At 36.5% G+C, this 19,323-nt stretch overlaps 1 protein-coding gene across 1 annotated transcript in view; it reads right to left on the reverse strand.

Annotated features, from left to right (window-relative positions):
* Positions 1-4,458: 4,458 nt before the first annotated feature.
* Positions 4,459-19,323, reverse strand: part of ZFAND3 (zinc finger AN1-type containing 3) — a 140,126-nt gene continuing 125,261 nt past the window's right edge. The window contains exon 7 of the mRNA XM_082048338.1: positions 4,459-7,159. Coding sequence (XP_081904464.1) covers positions 7,005-7,159 — 155 coding nt within the window. The 3' untranslated portion in view covers positions 4,459-7,004. The remainder of the gene's footprint in view (positions 7,160-19,323) is intronic.

Consider the following 19,323-nt stretch of genomic DNA (forward strand, 5'->3'; position numbering starts at 1 on the left):
ACATATTTCCCTGCTTCTGCTAATTCAGCAGGAGGTGCTGCCTCAGAGATAAAATATTGCTTTTAAGGTAGTAGCTGCAATACAGTCTGCAGCACCTAGCTGATCCTACATCTACACACAGACACATGCACCCTTGATCCACCGCCGCAGGAATGAGACACTACTGAAAAATACTTGTAACCTGACTGTTAGCATTCACTCAAACTTCTCAGCTGTTAGGAGGGGAGTATTTTTAATGGAATTGCAAATGAGCAAGTCAACTAAGCAGTTGATAAAGATTAAACTACAGGTACTATTAAACAGGCAAAATTGAGATAGTGGGACATGCTGCATTTTTCCAGAAGACATGCCAGACAAGGACTGATTACACATATGTGGATGTGCAGAAAGTGAAAGCTGTTCTTACCCCAAAAGCATAATTCTGCTTCAGCCATTTGATGTCCCAGCAGATTTGTTTGTATGTGTGTATTTAGAAAGATCTATTTGGAACAGTTTTGGTTTTTTTTTTTTACAAGACCTGAGACCAAACAGTCAAAAACAGAAAGAGAAAACAATGGGTGTGCTGTGTGACTTGACTCGAAGATAGCTATAGAATTTGTGGCTAACTGCTGCTTACCTGATTAGTATTTCAATCTATATAAATGTGGGGGTTGATGAAGGCAAAAGTCTACATGCAGACAGAATAAATGTAACACCTCTGGCTGCTCTGCATGTGACAGACTATCCAAAGAAGCAGAATTCAAGCAAAGCTGATATGGGTGGATCAGTTAACACATTTTTAGCTAACCATCATTTTAAAATTATAGTGTAGACAAGAACAGTTGTGCTAGCCAAGTTGTTAACTTAAATTTTAACTTATTTTTGGAGCTCATCAACTTCCTCATGCTGCTGCCAAATGTAATACATCAAGACATCTCCAGGAACTGGTCTAGCTAAAGCTTTCAGGAATCTAAAGCAAATGCAGTATATCTATATCTATATCTATATCTATATCTATCTCAAAAGATGATATAATGCCATGCATTTTTTTTTATGAAGGATTGCTACTTTGCTTCAAAGAGACCCAAAAAAATTTAAGAAGATGAGGAAAAAAAATACATGCATAATTTTCAAGTGTTCCGAGAACCCTAAAGAGAGCTCCTTCTGGTGTTGCATCTCTGATACAGCAGATGACTTTCAATGCTTTGCTTTCAGAGATGTCAACTCTTTTTTTTTTTTTTTTCCTGATTTTTAAAAGCCCTGAATTGTTTAGAACTCTAGTTCTTAACTCTAGTTAAGAATGTGGTTTACTATCCTCCCTAAGTACACCTGAGAAAGGGAAGAAAAATGTCTTCTGCAACTCAGAAAAAAATAAAAGGGACTAAGCAATGAGCAAATGGTGGATGCTATCTTCTGTCCTTTCATATGAAGGGAGAGCCAACAGACAAGAGTAGGTGTCTATGATTTTATTCTCAGTACTTACAGTCACTGCACCATGCTACAAGTTATTAACTCACAGCATCCTATTGCATGTTATTAGCTTTGCACAAACCTAGCAGAAAGGAACATTCTGCTTATGGTTAAACCATTGCCATAAACACTTGCTACTATCTGAAGAATAAAACTCTTTTGTTAGAGGATGCAGTCATCATCTTTAAAACCTATATATAATTTCAGTCATTTTTCTAATGCTTGAGATGCATGTACTAATTTTGAAATCATTATTTACAGTTAGTCTTTTAAAGTTCTGCTTGTTTTTCTTCCAAAGAAAATAGCAGCATATTGCAAAATAGGAAGGTCCTGTAGCAAAATACGTAGTTATAACTAAATAATCCATCAAAAATGTTTTCTAATTATAACAGTCCTTTTTCATTTCTTTGCATATAACATATGTTGCAGAATTGACTCAGACAAACTCTACACAGGTATATTCACAAAGATAAAGCAGAACAGTCTTCTGTAGTACCAAGTGAAAAAAGTTGATGCTGTTTGGCAAGTAATTATTTGCCTCTTCATCATTTTATGATCTGACTTGAAGAAGGTGGATGTGGTCCCTAAGCACTTGTTAATTTGCAACCTCTGCCTCCTGACTTCATGCCTTCTTTCCTCCTGACTCGACTGCACACTGGAAGATGAGGAATGCAGAGTTTACAGGAAGGTGTATATGAACAGTATCACAGAACTGAAGTTCAAAAAACCCACAGCCTAACATCCACAACAAGTAAATCATGTCTGCATTAAGTTTCAGCTAACTGAAGAAACAGTCTATGTGCAGTAAAATACACAAGGAGGTTATCATGTTTATAGACCAATGTCCATATTTTAATCTGCTTGAACTAACATGCAGGTGCTTGCAAGAAGAACAAAGTTGATGCTTTTTTCCCCCTGTGGTGAGTACTGAAAAGCCAAAAAAAGAGCAAAATTCAAGCAGAACTGCTTTCAAATGCCCAACTGCACATGCTGACTGCCTCAACAAAAAGGAAAAATGAGTTAAGACTATGAAGAGAAAGAAAAATATGTCCTTCTCATTGATGTCGTTGCGAACTATTATTTAAGAGTGCCTCTTTCCAGCAGCATTAGTTTGTTCACATACTGACAGGGAGAGATCAAGCCCACTATTGCACAAATTCACCATGTAAAATGGGCATTGTGAATGCATTCAAACAGTTTAATCTTACACACTGTTTTTCCAGTGGTCCTTTGGGTAGCAAAGTATGTACAGACACAGTCTCAGCTAAGCACAAGATTATGAAGTGGTTACACTAGAACTGTATCCTTTTTACAGCAGCTCCTGCCAAATCAGCTTTTGTACTGAACCACAGCTTACTACTGCTTGTATTATTTTTGTTCTGTGTGCAGAATTCTAACGGGGTATTTGAGTGATGAAATAAACATCTGGTGCCAATAAATACAGGTCATTTTAAGCAGCATTGTCTTAAATGTTTCCATTTGTTTTCTAGATATAGAAGTTCCCAGGGGCATACAAAATTATCTTCAGTGTGAATTTGCTAAAATCTCATTGTGACATGAAGGTATTACATTGATTAGACCTTCTCTTTGCTGTTCCACTGATGACTGACAATTTCAGTAACTACACTACAACAAAAAGAATGCTAATTCATTTGTCTGGGCACTTAACTGTGTACACATCAACTGTGAGCATAGGTGCTGTCAATTATTCCACTGATGCATTTCTTGGAATCTGTTATAAAATCTATATGACACCATTAGTATCAGTTTTCTTCCCTTGAGAGTCTTTGTATTGAAATAGTCACTGTAAGATTTTTAAAAAGTGCTTTTATCCCTTAGAGATTTATATCCAAGTTGTAGCATAGTCATAGAAGGAACTGCTATGACTGTAGAATGAACTGAACACCACGACAAGTACAAAGTTTTATATAAATGGGACATCGTGTTCAAGAGGCCAAGGGATTGCAATTTGTCCAAAAGAAGAAAGTAATGCAAAATTGAAGTTTTGAATGCTATCTATCACCCTCCATGGAATAGATAAAAACAATCTTACTTTTGGACTGCTGTAACTGCACAAGGATTCTTTTCAGGGTGTTGCCTGTGCACTCCTGAGGAGTAGTTAACATTGTCTACTACCTTGTTTACAGTTATATTGCTTCTCATTCAAGACACTAACTGCTTCAAAACAGAAACCAGTGCAATTAAGGACAGTCTGGGCATAGTGGCCTTCATGGGCGATTCTTAGTTTTGCTTGAAGCCTTGGCTTGCCCCCCAGCTATAGGTCTGAAACTTGACGAAAAGGCAGAGCTGTTTTACGTAACTTACCTTTAATATAACACAGCCATCTTGTCTGAGAATCACCAGAGTTTTATAATTGAAAGTACTATACCAGTTTGAGGAAAAAATGGGTGTACATGTCCCGTGAATCAAGCACAATTTAAATTCCAAACAATTTTCAAAATTGTTTTTGAATAATCACCTTGATAGTCTCTCTCCCTCTAATACAGTTCATTTTTTTTTTTAGTTAGCCTTGTGTTTCTAGCATCTAAATGATTAAGAAACAATAGTTATTCTTCTACTTATCCATTATGAACACAGCCCATTATGATCTGGAATACAGCTACTCTAGGTGCAGAAGTTGTCAAAATGCATAAAAGAACATTTAAGACATTTTAAAACTATGATGCCAATGATGTAGTGCACAGTATGCATTTGACTTAAGATTCTGAACAACTTGTTCATTTGATTACAGTAGCTAACCTCAAGATTAAATTTACCAATACTTGGGCTACAGTAGATTTAGCCAGATTTGCTTACACAATAAATCACTAAACTCAAACCCAGCAGAAATATTATCCTCCCCTTCCAAACTGGCAGGAAATACTGTGCACCTTCCACCAGTTGTAAATTCAGCTTGAAGTTACTGGCCTAATGTTGGTATTTTCCCCATTTGTATTTCTTACATGAACTTACAGCAGAAATGGTGCAAAATAGCAAGACCTGTTGGAATAGGCAGAAAGGAATTCAAACTTTAATCTGATTGGTTTAATTTTTTTTAGCAGGAGGAAAAAGAATGAAGTTACAAGATTCTTTTAATATTTTCACAATATGTTAAACTAAAACTGAGCTCTAGGCTACATGTGTAAGTAAATCTAGAACACAAAAGGGTTAAATAAGATCTTCTCTTAAGATACAAGAACTTAAGCTTTCTTTACGTTTAACAAACTTCACAGAACAGATACTGCAAAGGAACAACCCCCTCCCCAACTTTTTTTGTTTAAAGTGAACATTGTCCATAATTCACATGAACTTTAAGTAGTGTCCTCTCAAGAGCCACCTTGAAACCATCTGTGCACTTGTAACAAGACTAAAGAGATTATTAAGGAGGAACAAAATAGCATCTTCAGTATTAATGCAGAAAAGTCTTCTGTATCCATCAGAATGCCCATCAAATGCTTTAATAGGATTTTGTAGGAAAAGAAAGTGCATATCACAGCAGCCGCCAAAAATCCGTGTTTTTTTAAACTTCTCATGGCAAATGTAAATAATATCCTTGGACTGTCCCTCTCACCAGGACCATTTCCTGAAAATGCAGCACATTACAGAAGATTTTGCTGCTGGTCTTATATTCTTGAATAATAATAATACTAAAAAAAACCAACAGCTTGCCTTTTGGATTGCTGATATTTTGACATTTTATAATGATGGGACACTTCTGATTTGCTTCATGGTTAATTAATGCTAATACAGTCAGATGCTGAGTGTGCATGGAGACACATATCTATATATATATATTTTTTTTTTAAATTAGTTGTCTCCTTGTTAAACGCTCCTAGCTGACTATCAAAGTAACAATATAATTTGGCTGATAAGGAGTTAGTTACCTGCAACAAGCAGAATAGAGGGTGACACACACAGGCTTACTCCCAAATCACTGGGGTTTTTCCAGTGATGCATTACTTCATCCCCCTGATGTTTTGCATCTGCCCAGTATTTGAAAATCAGACAAATCTTTCCCTCCCTTAGGTTTTCTTACAAATTTACCTGATTGTTAATACCTTATTAATAGACTGAGAAGCTAAATTCACTCAGGACTGAGCTGGGCCACAGCGGTACAAATCCTTTTTACCTGCGTAAACCCTGTGAGCAGCAGGAGACATGCTAATTATGATGTTTGCTTTTTTGTTTCCAAACTGACAAGACTGGTGCAATTCAGTTCAGCTCAACGTGACATACCATAATACAGAACTATAGGTCTAAACAAATCCAAAACATTCTACTCCAGGTAATGCTTTTCACATCCACTTGCTGTACTTGCTTTGCAATAGATGCGGGCAGAGATTTTCATGAGAGCGTTCAGCTGCATAGAAACAGGGCTGATATAGCCCATTTGATTATCTCAATGACACTCTGGAAGTGAGAAACACAAACTCAGTCTGATAAAGGGTGTTTTTACGGGTTGTTCCCCAATACTGTTACTGAGTTCCGTTTGCTACAAAATGTCCTTTTTTTTCCCCCCAATATATAAGTCTAACTACAGAAAGTCAGTCTGTAGAATCCAGCCATGGCTACTGTGCTGTGAATTAGCCTTATTTGATCAATTATCAGATACCTGCACTTAGCAAAAGGCAAACAAGAGCCAATCAGGTTTCGGCCGGTGGGAACGGCTGCCCTGCTCAAGGTGAGTGGAATCCGTTCATACAACTTGTAGAATCTCTGTGGATGCCATGTAAAAAGTATGCACCATTTACTGCTCTAGGATGGAGTTGACTTTAAAGTGAGATCATAATTTAACTGAGAAGAAAAAAAAAAAAAAAACACAAGCAACAAAAAAAAAAAAAATTTAAAAAAAAAAACCAAACCCTGACAGGTTCTTCATAGTAAGATAGATATAAAAATTTTTCATAAGAATCTCTGTCCCCCTTTCTTTTTGGCTTCCTGGAAAGAACCAGAAAGATGTTCCTACCCCAACAGAATCCCTGATGCTGGTGACACTGCCTAACTCAAAAGCCACACGCGATGAAGGCACGAGTGACCAGTCAGGTCTTCTGGGCTTAAGCAGCTGCAGTTGCTGCTCTTAGTAGTATTTCACCTCCTCAGGATTCACTAGCAGTGAAGAGGTGAAAGGCTGCACATTAAACAGTTTGTCTGAAAGCCATGTGCATAGCAAACTTTTACACCAGCTTCTATACAACTATTTGTTTTAACTCTGCAGCTGGAATGTTTCCAGCGTAAGGCTTTTAGAGTGACTCCAGCAATAACAGAAGCCTTTGGATTTTTCTTGTTTTGTTTAAATCCACTAGCCATGCTCAAAAATAATATTTCTTCATGTTTTATTTTTATAGGGTGGCTAGCAGGCACCTTAGTAACCAGCCAGAAATCAATGTCAACCACCATCAACCCCTAAACTACAGTACCAGGACGGTTGGCTAAAGAAAGGAAACTGATTGGCTGTAGTCTGAAACTTGCCTAGTACAAGGTGTCTGGCTGACTTTGTCCTAAATAAGGCTAACATTAGTGAACTAAGAGAACAGCATTTGGTTGCAGTCTTGCACTCAGGAACATCCTTCGCCAATGCGTTGGCAAGATCTCCCTACTTTCCGATCCAGTTTCACCATTTTCATAATGGCTTCCTCACGCCCACGTCCCATGTGGTCAAATGTGCAGTCATGTTGTTCAGGCAGGCGATGTAACATACAGAACACATAACCTACCATGGAAAGGAAGAAAAAAAAAAATAAAGTTAGGGACTTGATTAAAGTGACAGTCTTACCTCAATCAGAAATGAAGGATCACCTACTGGGGGATTACTCAGTTCTCAAAAATTAATGCCAGCTTTAAATTTTTACATATCTTCCTTACAGGGTACTAATAAGTATCTGATTATTTACTGCATTTTCTTGAGTATTTATCAACATGGTATCAAAGGGTTTGGGTTTTTTTGCCATCCCCTCATCTTACAGAGGAAGCCCCCAAAATCGTTCAAACTAAGTACGCCCAGATAGTAACAAAGATAATGGTTAAGAATTTTTTTTTTAAAAAAAAAAGCTGATCACCTTCACTGAAATATTTTCTACTTTTATGTGGAGTTAGTTATAATTTCTGAAATTCATGCTTATTGTAATTCAGGCTGAGCTCCCGAGCAGGCATTCAAGCCAGAACAGTTAAATGTAAGCAGCTTGCTTCCTCCTCACTGCCAGCACCCCAAGCTGGCTGTGCCTGTAAGAGGGCTCACTGCTCCACTACTATGCTGGTTTCAGAAGCGTCTCTTCATGAACTCTTCTGACACTAAGCATGGGCGGGTGAATGGGCATTTGACACAGGGACACGTCATGCCACATCATCTTGCTCTGTAGCTGAAAAGATGCAGGTTATTGTCTTTTTGTCTAAAAGTATTCACTGTTGTTCAGTTTTCCAGGGAGCATGTGATTCAGAAACACGTGGCAATACTTTTCCCTGCAGGTGAGGAGGGCATCTTCAGTAGACACCGCTTTCTAGTCTACAAAGAAAATCAGCTTTTTTCATATTTGGACCTAACACTTAATAAGAGTAAAGAAATTGCCTCATATTTCCTACCTCTTAGAATGAATTTTACATAGTGATAAGTAGTATTAAGATGATACAGTAGGGAAAAAAGTCACACAGTTGCATGGTTTATGTAGTCCACTGTATATGCAATAAAGTATGATATCACCTACGCTGCAATATTTTTCCTGCCTGATTGTGCAAAGAGCATCACTTCGCCTCTCACCCAATGCTTTATGTTACTGCTGCTACTTCAATGCTCAAAAGATATTAAAGCCACAAAATAATGATATTTGAGAGATCAAAAATTGTAAAAATGAGTGATTGAAAGAGTCTGTGTTTATGCATATATATATATATACACACACACATTTATATAAATGTCTGTAAAGTATTTCAAGCTCCTGGACTATAAAACATAAATTGTAGGAGAAAACAACAGGCTACCTTTCTGTTAGTGTGACTGTTAAGAAAACAGAAAGGAAAAAAGTGTCACATGTGGAATTATTTTTAAAAAAATGAAGAAAAATTGATTTATCTTTGCTCTTTCTTTCAACAGCATCAGCTATGAAAAGGCATGTCTATTATCTGTGTCTGGCTTTGAAACCCAGTTCTAAGAACAAAGCAAAAAAGACAAGGTTTCTATATTGGCATGTATGTTTCAGAAATATGGATGGAAAGATGCAGATTGAATTGATATATATCTTGCCCCTTGTGATTACTGCCTCCACTTCAATCTCAATCTGGGTCATACCGCAATCAAATGTGACAAATATCTTTCTCGAGGTGCCAAAAATTCATGGTCTGGTTGTTAAACTGAAAACATCCTTGGATTATAGTTTCAATACTGAACAGGCATTTCACTTAATTCTCTCTTACAGAAAGCATGGACTGAAGGCTTCCCTTATTTCTTGGAATAAGACTTCAAATTACTGAACCAACATTCACTGCAGGCACAAGAATACATAAATATCTGACTAGATACGCTCAAAAATCAAATTCTTCATCTTCTCTGCAATGGATGTGTAAGCAGCAAATGCAAGAAACCCTGCAGATCTGTACTTGGCTGAAGTTGTTTCAGTCTCTTGTAGATAAAAATTGTTTTTATATCCTAATGGTTCTACAGATCATCTCCACACGGTTAACAAGCATATGTAGAAATGCTATTTAATGTTATCTAAAAGATATCTTGAACATGCATACAATCTTCTACACAGCTTCTGCAAGACCCTTTTCACAGTTCTATAAATCTAGTAAGAAAACATATACAAGATGATTTATCACTTTTGAACATGACCTTTCCATTGCCCCATCTCCTCACATTCTACAAACCCTCCTGCCTTTTGTATATTACACTTCATTAGTATATATATTATATAGTATATATATAATATATGTCTTGTGTATATATATAGTTTATATATAGTGTATATATATTATATAGTATAACTTCATTATGTACTTTTCTTCTTTGCCACTCCCCAACACAATCTATTCTGTGCTTTGCCAAGGCTTTATTTCATTTTTAAACATCTTTTAGTTCTTTTTAGAGCACTGTTTTCATGTACAAAAAGCTGTACTGTATGCTATTTTTGTTCCAGATGAAGCATATTCTTTATTTTTTTCTGTTTATCAAGTATTTCCTCACGCATTCTTGAACAGAATTTCGAGAACTGTCCACAAAGAATACCAGGTGATTTTCATTTTCCCAGACTATGGGAAAAGTATTTCTAATTTCAGCAGTTAAATGATCTAAATCTGTTATTTATGTATCTATTTTAAAATGATCTGCTAATTAGAACTGATAATACCTAATGAAAGAATACCCAAGCACATTTTGAACCTTACTAAAGATAATTTTGCATATATTAGCTGTTTTTATGGAGGGGGTTTATTCTTGTTGAATTAGCACTGAGAATCTTCCGGAGGTCTCATTTCCAAAAGAGACTTCAGATCTTTAGCCCCACTGCTCCAAATGCCTAAGTCACTTTAAAGATTAGAACTTGTAATTTTGTAGATTTTATTTAATATTTAATGTACTTGAATACTATTATGTAGTAGCTAGTTGAGTAACAGTAGTTCTGGACATAGTTTCATTAGTTCAGAGCGGACATGTTCAATTAAGTTATTCTTGCTATATTCACTCCTTGCTTCTTCACTGCTCTGGAAATCAGAGTGGGCATTCTGTGGTCTGTGTGTGCACAAGTGCCCATTGTCATTCCAAAACCATCAGTTTTTACAACAGTTCCATTATTAACTTATATGCACTGGGGCAGAAGGCCAACATACGTGGTTCTATTTTGATCCTTAAAGCCAATCCAGATTTGGAGGTGAAACCTCTTCTCTTGAGAACTCTGCTTTTATGTTTAGGAAACAAGTTAGATTAATGAATTCTTGTGGTGTATTTACTGTTCAATTAATTATAGGAAGATACCAAATGCATGTTGTCTCCCCTTAAGGATTTTGCTGCAGAAATGCTTTTTTAGCACACTATAACTAAAAGACAAAATAAAGAACTTTCCTGCTAGAGGAAAGAGCATTGGAAAGAGAATCCATCTGTCAACTAAAGTCACTCTAGTCATCAACCAAAATACGCCAGACTTCCAAGCATAGAGGATTTCAGTCTAATATTGCAATTGTTGTTTTCTGATGTTAGGATTAAACTATGAATGACCTACTCTTGAGCCCCTAATGCAAACATTTTTGAAAAACATTACGTAGTGCCTCAAAACCTTTGAGCTCTTCTAAGCACCCCAGAAACTATTTCACAATATATCATCAAAAATTCACTTCCATTTCATCACCAGAGCATAAATGGCTAAAGCTATAAAGCAGTGTACCGCCTCAGCCCTACTTATACCCATACAGATGAATCTTTTGCGTAGGACATGAAAAAACATCATTCAAAGGAAGTCTAAGATCACACACAAGCATCTGTGACGCTGCTCTTAACATTCCTGAGGAATCAGCTGGGAAAAGGCAACGGGAGGACAGCAAAGAAAATAATCTTCCATATTCAAGATGAGAGAATACCATGAACCTACGTTTGCTCTGTGTGGGTGATGATGAAAAATAACTGTATTTTCCTCATTGTTACATTCAAGAGCACTGGCTAGATGGGAATATAGAATGACAATAATGACAATAAGCAAATATTTCAACTAAAATGTACATTAAATTTTAAACTTTCTGTCTTCAAATTCTGAGAACAGTAAGCTGCTAAAATACCAACAAAATGCTATGTTAAGCATCAGAAACAATTCAGCTAAATGTCATAATAATCCACACCACAAAAAACAAATTATAATTTTTGAGTGTCCCTGATTTTGTTAAATTTCTTTTTGTTAACTCAATGGAAAGCAGGCAGACTTTCTGGAACATGGCACAAATGCCCAATAATTGGATTACTGCAAACTACCTATGGAGAAGCACAGCACACCGGTGGTACTCCTCCAGTGGACATCTGTGGCCGGGCATGGAGTAGTCCCAGACTCTTCTAATGTACAGCTGGAGAACACCACACTGTTACATAAGATATATAACAAATACAATGAATCCTGTTACGTGAATAGCATGAAGATAGACAGGAAGCTTCTTTTTCTCCTGCCCCAAGATTCTGGTCCTAATCTCATCGATGAGACATTCAAAAAGCTGCTACGGGAAGACAGATTTGTTTGTTTAGTTTGTGAACATGTTTTGAGAATCGGTGGAAGTGCCAAATGAGCTTATTAAATATTTATACAGCTTACACATTTACAAAGTGGCTTAAAAACATTTAGAAGTGTCCCTATTTGAAACATCTTGATGTGTATCACTTAAAAAGTAGTTGCATGCTGCCACAATTACCATACAAAATCAGAGCTTCAGACACTTTAAAATCACCTTACCTGCCCAATTTTACTGTTACTTATAATTTTCATTCCCCAGTCAAAATTCAGAAGTTCAAAACTGCTAGATTTTGCAGCAGTTTCCAAATTTTATATAATAAACAACTTGTGTTTGTACATATTCCCTACAGAAAGCCTATTCAAAAGTAGTTTTAATAATGGTATAGACTTATTTCTATGCAGAATTCTGTGCTGTATGCTTTGGCTTCACATGCTTCACGAGAAATTTTGCCTTTCTTGCTAATTTGAAATTCTAATTAACAAGAGGCTCAAAGAGAACTTATAAACACCTTATAACCTTAAAAGATGAAGGTGCCAAAAAATTCACCACCAAAGGTATATTATCTAACAAGGTATGTGTGAATCTATAAGCAGATTTCTGTGCAAGAACAGATTTTAACATATATTTAAAAGGTGAACGTATCTAGAGGATATCATACAACACAGCAAGACCAGACAGATTAACCAGCAGAAAAGATTAGCCCGTGCAATGATACATGCTACTGCAACACTGTTCAGATTAATTGGACATAATTCCCCCCAAAATGTCTAGTCATCCAAAACCAACGTTTATGCATCTCCTCCATCCCTTCCAAACAGAAAGATGGAATGTTAATGATAATAACAATAAAGCTATTAAAAAGTGTGAGAGGGAAATATTTTTTTTCTTTTTTTCAAGACACAGAATACCTAAGAAATGAATGCAGAACCAATAGCTACCCAGGACACAAAGCAAGATCCTAAAGTCTTGTGCATCAAGTACTTCAGAAAACACTTGCTCTCTATAATCTAGTTTGTTCCCCTAATATTTCGGTGATTGTTCAAAAAGAAGATCCAGCAGTGGAAGGACATGAAAGTGTTCTACAGTCCAGACTAGTAAAACTTCCAGTGCAGCTTGTATGCACTGCTATTTTGCAGTATAAAAATATTCTAGTCTGCTGATATATTATTCTCCTTCTAGACAGCTTCTTGCATATACTCTAATTATCTCATCTTTCTCTTCTTTGGGGAACGCTCTCCATTGGAATTGTCAGCTTTCATTACATGACTCAAGGACCGTTCAGTTTTACTGACATTTTCTATAAAACCAAATCCCAACAAGCTAAACAACAAGCTTTTGGAAATAAGTGAGCTAAACTATTCTCCTGTTTCCCTTTCCCAGGTTTGCAAGATGTCATTGTTTCCCAAGGGGAAAGAGAAGTAAGCCACATTATGGTGAAGCATTTTAACTAAATAGATGTATTTATAAAACTCCACCAAACATAGCTTGAGGCAGTCCTTGCTATCATTTCCACTCCAAGAAGAGTGGATGGGGAATGTTAACCTCTTGAGTTCTCAGTGTTAGAAGTCTCTAAATATTAATGCATAGTATCTTTAAAATTGCCCTCTCAAGGCATTTCTGTTCCACATTCCTTCACAAACAGCACAGCTGCAAAAGACTCAGGAAAAGCAGTAGGAAGTGCACTTTTCTTATTAACTTGTTTTTCCAACCATCTGTGATGGTCAGTACAACTTGCCTTTCTAATAGCCTTTATATAGACAGTCTATACTTACTCATGACCCCAAAATGATCAGTGTCTGAATCAAAAAAAGAGGAAAAGAGGTGGTATAAGACACCTTAGAATGTTTCTTTTAATCTGCCAATCTGTACACATGACTGGACGTGCAACTTGGGACTTCCACTCTGCCCTTAAGTCAGTCATAATTTCAGGTTTCATGCTAGAAGCACACAGCTCCGTGACATCTGTGATGCTACATAAAATCACATGTCTAAGACTCGGGTGCTTACGAGATGCTGTAGATTAATTTTGCATCTGTACTACTAGGTTTACACTTAGAAGAAATGAAAGGAACAAAGGTTTGTTTGTTTGTTTGTTTTTTAGTTTCTTGTTCTGTTTTGCTGCCAACCCAACGGGGGTAGAGCAAGAGGTATGAACATGCATTAGAGACCAAAAAGCTATTGGTGACAAAAAACCTGCCCAGGAAATAAATGAAAAAAATTGTATACAAAAGAAAGGTGACATCATCTTAATTCTTAACAGCCACAGGACAGGTATGGTTAAAGATTCTGCAAGAATTCTTTAGACTGCAAGGCAAAGACTTTTTATTTCCAAGTTTAGTCACATATAATCTGTGTTTCAAAGTGTCTTCTATTTTCTTGAAGATTGTAAGCCTAGGAAGCTGCTTTAGGGAGCAGGCAAGAGATGCAGTTTTGCACTGTGGAGACTGCAAATGAACTACCTTTTATCCCAATTTGTGCTAAATTCAAATTCATGTTCCTATTTTACTACTTTACTTGCACAGAAAGCTGTCAAACTACTTCTTCCTACTTTAAACGTGACACAGTTTTGAACAGAGAATTTATATCACTTGAGGACAGAGTACATGCTGATTTTTTAGGGTTTTTTTTTTGAATCAATCATTCTTAATGAGGTTCTACATAAGACACTATTCTACTCTTCAACCTTAGAACTAAGTAGAAGAACTCAAAAGATATAGTTTCCTCTTGGTTCTTTGTAGACAGTATATTTGGAGAGGGAAAAATTTATATATATGGCATTCTAGATTCAAGTCCTGCTTTTGCTCTAGTGCATACCAACTCCACAGAAGTAAGGAGCATCTTCAGGAACAGAACTGAGGTTTTCAGCAATTTCTGAATTTCAAAGAATCCTCAAGGTGATAAATACAGCATACCTGCTTTGTATTTATAAACCGCAATTAAAAATGTTTGCTGTCGGTCAGGTCTTACTAAATACTCCAGCTCTCAGTCAGGATCATATCTCAGTTCTGCCATGTACCTCAAAATAACAGTGGTTAAATCTTTTGGTTTGGACCAAATATTTTTCCTGCAGTACAGAATACACACATAAGAGTAACTACTTTTGCATCACAGTTTCTTCACTCCACTGCAGATTCATGAGTTAAGGCCAACGTCTATTCGAGACAGCCTAACGGAGCGACTTTGGTATATGATTACTCCAGATACACCATGCAATACTAATTTCTAAACTGCTTTATACCACATAAGTCACTGACCTACACATTTGATCTGTAGGCTCCCCTTAGAACCTTCTACTCTGTCCTCAGTTTTTTGTCCAAGTTGCAATCCACAGCAGCCAGGCAGAAGCAGTAGTTGTGATGCTACACACTGACTTACCAGCTAGCACAAACAGTGTGTTACCACTGTTGTGAAATGTCTACAAAACTGGAGTACAATCCCAGTGCATTTACGGTGATAGATGCAACTTCACATAAATTAGAATTTTAGTTTGTCACATACTTCATCAATATAACTGAAAGAAAATTTTTTCTCCAAAAGACTCATGAAACTGTTGAAGCACAAAAGAAAAAAAAAAGAAAAAAAAAAGTTAAACTTAATTTAACAAGAGAATTTGCAAAGAAACCATTTTGCTCCCAGCAACTTGAAGCATCAACAGCTGTGCCAGACAATGAACACCAATGTACGACTGACTTGCAGAAGAGAAAAAGCTAAGCCCAAAATTAAAAGTTTATAGACTTTAGGTGGGTGAAGAGAGTTTGATTTTTTGAACAGTCACGTGATCTTGCAATGATATATTCATGAGGGATTACTACCACCACTACACTTGTGAAAGGAACGCTCACTACCATGTTTGCTGGGCTGAGAACACACTGAAAACAACACTGCACCTCCCATATCATTCCTTGTTTCACAAGGTTATATCCTGTAGGATGTGGAAGAAAGAATCCAAAGAAAAGGATTTGCAGTAAAAAAGCAGATTTATACCAAAAAGCATCCTAGTGTTCAGGAGTAAACATCTAATAAAATAGAGGTGAACCATAATAGCAGGTAACACTACTGCAAATGGTAGTACTCTTATAAAATAAGATTTTCCATAGGCTATACAAGCATATAAGTATTTGTTTCCTACTCAGAACACTTACATTTGAGAGTGGTGTGAAAAAAAAAAAAAGGGTGCAGGTGGATGTCAGTGATCCTGGAATCAGTGCAGGGCCTTGTGCGGTGTGTTTGACACTTTCAAAAGAGCTGCAGGAGTATTAATACTTCTGGAATTCTCTCTACATCAAGCCCACCTGAGCTAATACACTTCTCCCAGAAGCTGCAGATTTAATTAAAAGCCGAAGTGTATCCAGTAATTTAATTAAAATAGCAAGCAATACTGAGTGATTCAATAATGTATGTGTATAATTTTGTTTAGCCCAATGAAAATGCAGGAAAGATAAGACCACTAATAAAGAACTGGAATGAATAATGAAAGGGTCTATACTAACATACTGTACGTGTTGTATTAATTCTAACTGTTCTCCTGGATCCTGTGTGCATTTAGACTTCAAATCACAATATGCTGAATATGGTTCCAGGTTTGACTTTCAGTATATTTGCTGAGTTATATTATGTATACCCTGGGTTTAAATAGCTTTCTAGAGGTTGTACCACATTGATCCACAGTCTGACAACAGCTAGACTTGTTGGCCAAATCCCCAGAGAAAGGCAGCTCTATTTCTTTCAAACCTAAAGTGAAATTTATTTTCTGTCTATCCCATATTTACACCTTATGTCCAGGGTCTCTTAGATTCCACATTCTGCTCCATGCAAAGTCTTCTATTCCTGTAGCCTCTTGCTATCTATGTCAAGAGTAATTTTTCTTCTAACCAAAGGGAAACAGAGCTCCACTCAGCAGCTGTATTTATACCATAAAGGAAAACAAGTGCTTACAGAGATGTGCACATCCACCCTTCCCCTTTTTTTCTGGATGAAGACTTACACAACATTCCCTGCTCCTTGTACAGAATAGGGCAGGACCCCTGTACACCACTTCTGCACATATTTTAGCAACTTTCAGCAACTCAGGAACATTTAACGGCTATGAAGACCTCTACAGGTAAACATCTTCATTTCAATACATATAGAGTTAAATATATTACTTTTTAAAACCTACTGAAGAAAATATTCTACCTTAGTGATTGTAATACCCACAAATACAATATTCAGCTCTTGAAACCTTCTTCCAAGGCCAGAAATACTTAATATCAGAAGCCCCTGACACAGACTAATATTATTTTTTAAACTTGTGTAAAAACTGCTGCACACTGATCTTTATACCATTTCCTTAGAAGGCCCTACAGCAACCTAGTAGAGAACCAGGTATCTCAAGTCCCAGTACTGAGCTTTAACACTTTCTTATACCTTAGAAATGGAATTTAAGACCACAGGTGGCATTTTCCTTCAGGTACTATTTCATTTAGATAGCTTGTAGGGGAAAAAGATTCTAGTTCCTGGAAAGGATTCTGACTTTTCAAGGCAAACTTTGACAATTTCTTTCAATATTCTTATTCTCCCAGTGCTGATACAGCAATTGGTGTAATGCTATTTTCCTATTTCTTCCTATGAAGAATTTAGACTTTCACCAACAAAACTCAATGGGCATCATTCCCCACTACCTAAGTCTTTATTCATGGTCAGTTGAACTATCTGGTGATATTGCCTCAGGATTTGTCTGATGATTAAAGCATATTTGGGGGCCTTCTCTGTTTACTTCAAATATTAAGCACATTAGTAAAATCAGTACTTGTGTGAACAGCTATTTGCTAACATAGGGACAAAGTTGGATTCACTTTGAGGGGAAAGATCTCTAGGCAGCATCTTTCCTTCTGAGACCAGACTGCAGCAGTTTCCTGGTGACCAGGAGAAGCTCCCAAAGTGCACAGTCCTGAGGAAGCTGCTTGTGAGACTCTGAATAAATCAGAACACTGTAAAGAAACAATTCTGATTACAAGGGTAGAGTACTTTAACCTTCAAAAATGTTTCCTTTAACATCTGGCAGGTAGGTGGCTATTATCTTCAATTTTCTGATAAGAAAAAATAACTTGAAGACAGAGCAAATTACTTCCCTAAAGGTGTTGAAAGAGATGGAATTAGAAATAAGGTAGCCTCAGCTAGATTTTTATGTTCAAGTTCACTAGGCCATGTATCTCTTGTGCATACAAGACAATTAAAAATTGCATAATCTTTTACTTCATGCATATGCTTCTTTCTTCTGTAACCAGAGTACAGGTAAGAAGAGACTTAATGTGGCACACCAACAAAATGCCTTTTTAAAATTCCTCATACTGTAGTTTCCACATGAAAATTCACCTGAAGGTTATATACTGAAGGACGTACCACATCAATAGTGTCACAATAAAACCTCTTTTTGTTTATTTTGTTTTGTTTTTAAAAGGACCACACTAACTTGTTTTATTTAAGAAGAACTTGAGGGCTTAAGAGACGGGCTCATTTCAATTACATATATTAATTGGGACTATAGGCTCAGTATACACTATTAAATCAAGAGAATCACCTCCTGCAGAACTGTAGGTAGCACAGTGGAAGAAATGAGCACATGCTGTAAGAAGCTCACCTTAGCTGAACAAACTGGGGGGAATATACTAGAGCCTTCTTAAACTGTACTTCATGATTCCGAACTGTAAGCAAGCCATGAACTCCATTTACACTTTTAAAGCTGCGGATAGCTTTCCTAAGGCCTAGACACTAAAGTGTTTTTCTTGGTCCTATCCTTGGAACCCATGATACACCAATTAGTCAACTGCTTTTAATTATGTAATTTCTAGTATTTTCAGAATACATATTACTCAGAGAGACCAACATTAGTTAACAGCTTCGATTCCCTATCAAGTTAAGAATCCTAGGATTTCTTTTTTTTTTTTAATACTTTCAGAAATTAAAGCTAAGATTTTAGGCATTACTGGAATGGCTGAGGCAAAAGCACTATTCTGGGAGCAACTGTCTTAGGAGAACAGTCACCAGAAGACAGCTGAATACGGTACATCTTAAGGCCTCACAGGAAGACTTCCCAGAATTATAGTATGTAACTAGTTACTAGTAAGATTTATTTTTCCTTTAATACTTCTTATTGAACCGGTTGACTCAATCTCCAGAAGCAGTGTGCATATTTAATTTTCATCAATGGAAGTACATCTATTGTACCAATACATAATCATGTCCTGAAGACATTTTGGTTCGTAGCAGATAAACCTTATCCATCTAGAAAGTGAATTTACCTGTGCCATTACAAATTCTTCTCCACAGAAGAATTTCCATGGAACCATGATTTAATATTTTACTGACTTTTAAGAGAAACATTAGTTTCAATACATGTTGGACTACTTTGTACAAAGAATAAAAAGTTGTCATTTCCCTTTCCTTTCCTTTCCTTTCCTTTCCTTTCCTTTCCTTTCCTTTCCTTTCCTTTCCTTTCCTTTCCTTTCCTTTCCTTTCCTTTCCTTTCCTTTCCTTTCCTTTCCTTTCCTTTCCTTTCCTTTCCTTTCCTTTCCTTTCCTTTTTCAAGTTTGTGTCTTTTTCTTGTTCTTTTTAAGATAATTTCTACATTAACTGAGTAAATAAAATAATTCCAAATTTATTCTGGCACAATCCAAACAAGTGCATCATCTCCTGTGTTTA

The sequence above is a fragment of the Streptopelia decaocto genome (genome assembly GCF_964273445.1).
Source record: "Streptopelia decaocto genome assembly, chromosome: 3".
NCBI classification, from domain to species: domain Eukaryota; kingdom Metazoa; phylum Chordata; class Aves; order Columbiformes; family Columbidae; genus Streptopelia; species Streptopelia decaocto.